The sequence below is a fragment of the Callorhinus ursinus genome, unplaced genomic scaffold, assembly GCF_003265705.2.
Source record: "Callorhinus ursinus isolate GAN/ISIS: 27379988/994484 unplaced genomic scaffold, GSC_fseal_2.0 scaffold10, whole genome shotgun sequence".
In the NCBI taxonomy this organism is placed as follows: domain Eukaryota; kingdom Metazoa; phylum Chordata; class Mammalia; order Carnivora; family Otariidae; genus Callorhinus; species Callorhinus ursinus.
This window is the reverse complement of record NW_027397072.1, coordinates 50,367,069-50,370,927: the sequence shown is the minus strand read 5'-3', so window position 1 is coordinate 50,370,927 and position 3,859 is coordinate 50,367,069. Positions and strand designations below refer to the sequence as shown.

Here is a 3,859-nt window from a genome sequence, read left to right as displayed (position 1 = left end):
ATCTTTGGAAATGGAATATACGCTGCTATTTAGGATTGTGAGGATTAAGGATAATATACGCCCAATGTTTAACACTTAATCATCTCAATCACTCTCAAGTTTCAGAAACACTTTGAGCTTTTAGGTCAGTTGTGATTAAATGCATTTGTTAATTCAGTACATATTTATTGAATGCCTACTATGTGCCACAGTGCCTGACAGTAGCTGCCTAGTGATTTCTTCTGGCACATATTCCCCTGGGGGAGTGGCTGGGGGGAATGGGTCAGAAGCTTATAATGGCAGATTCAGTAAGCTTTTAGCACAATAATTTTAATTGCAAAAATAAACAGTTTTGTCAACTGCTCGAGAGTAGCGTCTGCTTTACAAAAATTAACAACAACAAAAGGAAATAACCCCAAAGCAAAACGTTACATCCAATGGCTGCTGGAAACGACATTGCTGTACAAAATCCCGCGCGAGACCGGCTCGGCGCTGCCCCAGCCTGCCTCTGGGGGGAGGGGGTCTAATGAGGGGCATGGGGCGTGCGCCAAGCCAGTTACAAAAGACTATCTTGAGTCCCAAGGAAGGGCCTACTCAGTGGGTGGCCTGAGAGGACTTCCCTCAAAGCGCGGCTGACGCGGGAGTCAGCGCCGGGGAACCGCAGGAGCTGTCCACGGAGCTGGTGCTGAACGAGGCGTGAACGGCGGGCACTTCAAGGGAACTGGAAGCCGGACCAGAAGCCGGCCCCGGGACGTGCCGGGAAGGGGGGTGGGGTGGGGGGGCGGGCCAGGTCGCCTCTTTCGTGCCGGGCGGCGGCGCCTCAATCTACAAACGCATTTCCCTCTCACAGGGCTGCGAAAGAGAGGCCCAAAGAGTAAAAGCCAAGGCCCTTGAGCCGCTCCTCGGCGCGCGCCTTCTGCTTGAGGTGCACCTTGCTGTGCCTTTTCTTCTCGTCACTGCGCGCGAAGCGGCGGCCGCACACGTCGCAGGCAAAGGGTTTCTCACCCGTGTGAGTGCGCACGTGTGTGGTAAGGTGGTCGCTTCGGCTGAAGTTGCGGAGGCAGATGCGGCACTGGAAGGGCTTGTGGCCCGTGTGGATGCGCAGGTGGCGGTTGAGCTCGTCGGAGCGCGCAAAGCTGCGCACACAGCTCTCCACTGGGCAAGCAAAGGCCTTGGCATGCGGCCGCGGGCAGAAGCAACGCGCGCTGCACTTGCCACCCCGGCGCCCCTTGCGCCGCGCCTTAGTGGGGGGGAATGGGGCCGGCGGCGGTGGCCCAGGAGGCTCAGGCACGCCACTGCTCCCAGGGATGTCTGCCACCAGAGGTTTCGGGAAGTCCGCCGCGGTGCTGCGGAGGCCCAGGGGAGAAACCTGAGCCTGAGTACCCGCCAGAAACTCTCCGCCGTCGCCGCTACTCCCCCCATCCCCACTAGGAGGGGTCAGGAGACCCGGGAGGCCCTCGGCCACCTCCCCTAAGTCACCTGCGGCCAGCGGGAAAGCGTCGTAAGACCCCGTGGGGTAGAGTCTGTTGGCGGGACCGGCCGGCAGCTCCGCTGGGCAGCTGATGGACAGCAGGTCTTCAATCTTGGCCCCCATCGAGGGGAAACGGGCGTCGGGGGCGGCCTGGTAACCTCCCTGTGACCCACAGCTCCCTGGGGCTCCAGCTGAGAGCAGCTCCCAGGAAGCGTAGGGGCCTTTGAAGGCCGAGGCAGTGTCCAGCGCGGGAGAGGCCGGAGGCGCCCGGAGGCCTGGCTTGACGTCGGGCGGGGAGAGCTGAGGCTCATACAGGCACTGTGAGGGGGCGCCTGCCGAGGGTGAGACCTCCCAGAACGCGTCTGGGAAGGCGGCAGCGCCCAGATCCGGGGAGTAAAGGTCCGGTGGACCCGGCAGCAAGGCGTCGGGGCCTGCGGGAAAAGAGGCGTCCAGCGGAGACCGGGATGCTGCCGCCTCAGGGCCGGGGAAAGGTGCCAGACCCAGGATGCCCGACATGAGGTTGAAGAGTGCCTCCGGGTCGTGCGGGTGTTCGGGTACTGCTTGGATGAAGAAGCTACCGCTGTAGCTGAGGCCAGGAGGGGGCGTGGGTGCAGGCCCCTCCAGGAAGCAGGAATCGGCTAAGTCCCCCCCGGCGCCGCAGCTGCTCAAAGCCCAGCTCAAGAAGTCGCCTGCTGAGGAGGGAGCAGGAATCAGCTCCGGGCACATCAAAGGGCGCGCCTCTGGAGTCTGCAAGCCCCTACCCACGAAACCCTTGGGGCGCACTGACACATAAAAGGTGCCTTTTGCACATTCTGATCCAGCCGGAGCCCGCATACGCCCCAAGACACACACACAAACATGCACACGCAAAACACACGTGCACAGGCAAAAGGACGCCCTGATAAACCCACAGGTTCCTGCGGAGGCGCTGGCGGCACAGTGGGGCTGGGGATGGGGGTGCGCACCCCAGGACCCCCAAGCCTCCTACCACCCCTACCCCCACAGCTCTATCGTCCCAGTCCCTGCCTGTTCTCAGGCACCATGCGCCCCCGCGCTGCGCCGCCGTCTGAGGACCCTCCGCCGCTCTCCTTACCTCCGGGGTAGCCGGCGGTAGCCGGCGCTTCCCTGCCGGGCAGCCGGGACAATTCGGTGCTGGGTTCCGCGCAACAGCCCTCGGTGGACTTGACCAGGAGCGCGTCGGGGCCGGAAAACTCGCTAAGGTGGAGCATGGCGCGGCGGCGGCTGCGGGGCGCCGGGGGCCTCGCCCGCTGAGCTTGGCTGCGAGCGGGTGACGGGGAGGCCAGCAGTTGGGGTGCTCTGCGCCTCACAGACCCAAGCACCCGGGCTCCTGGCTCCAGGCGCTCGCCACTGGGAAATGGGTCCGGGGGCCGAGGCGCCCTTGCTCGCCGGGACCGGCCTCGGGCGGCGGCTCCTCGCTTCTCCAAAGCGCAGCCGGGCTCCCCCGCTCCGCGGCCCCCCCACTTATATAGCAGCGTCCGCGCTGGCTCCGGGCTTCCGACTCCCCGGGCCACTGCCATTTCGGGAGGCCCCGGCCCTGCCGCCGTGACGTAAATGCCCAAACATGGACACAGGATGTGTGCCGGGGACTCCCGAAAAGGAAAGCTCGGGCTGTGACGTCGCCGCCGCCGCCGCCGGGCCCGCGCCGCTGCGTGCGCGCGCGCTCCCTGAGCGTGGAACCCCGTGCGCGCCGGAGCCGCCGGTGCGCCTGGCTGGGGTGCTGCGCTGCGTGGGGCCCAGCGTTCGGTTAGCGCCCTTCCCGCCTGCAGGCAGAGGCCCGCGGTCGGCGAGGAAAAGCCGCGCGGGCGTTGGGGGTCCACAGTGAGGGATTCGAATCCGCTGTGGGCCACTTCCTACCTGTGTCACTTAATCTCCCTGAATGGTCAATTTCCTCACCTGTGAAATGGAGCCACGTATATCTAACTTCTTAAGTTTACTGTAAAGAGTAATTGGGTTAGCGCACATTAAATTCTATGCATGAGCACACAGTAAACTACAGAGATTCTTGCCATTATTCACTATTTGCTCCCACTTGTGTGGGTTTTTTTTTTTTCCATTTTCTTAATAGTTTTTTTTCTTTAGTTCTAGGAAAAATAACTTAATTCAATAAAAAAAGACCATAACACTTGCTACTGATGAGAGAAAAAGTCAGTACAGAAGGGTATATTCTAAACCGAAAGTAGGTTTCTTTTTCCTACCCCTCTACGTCTTGAGGTAGCAACATCTAAGTTTCTTGTGTATTCTTTCAGAAAAATAATGCATATGCAAGCATACACTCTGTCTTGCAATATAATTTTTTCCCATTTATAATAGTTGAGAGATTGCTCCATGTCTGAACATAAAGAGCTGGGCCATTCTTTTCTAAGGCTACATAGTACTCCACTGTGAGGA

General features: G+C 60.5%; 1 protein-coding gene across 2 annotated transcripts; it reads right to left on the bottom strand.

The window, feature by feature from the left end:
• Positions 1 to 302: 302 nt before the first annotated feature.
• On the bottom strand, positions 303 to 2,996 carry EGR4 (early growth response 4). 2 transcript variants are annotated; one of them, XM_025867674.2, is made up of 2 exons: positions 2,544 to 2,996; positions 303 to 2,142 (listed from the first exon to the last, which is right to left on the bottom strand). In XM_025867674.2, exons 1-2 carry the CDS (start codon positions 2,986 to 2,988, stop codon positions 824 to 826), a joined length of 1,764 nt encoding a protein of 587 aa, XP_025723459.1. In that variant the 5' UTR covers positions 2,989 to 2,996; the 3' UTR covers positions 303 to 823. The 2 variants fall into 2 exon arrangements, with proteins under 2 accessions (XP_025723459.1, XP_073752963.1); XM_073896862.1 differs by having other exon boundaries at positions 303 to 2,139; positions 2,544 to 2,724.
• Positions 2,997 to 3,859: the final 863 nt, after the last annotated feature.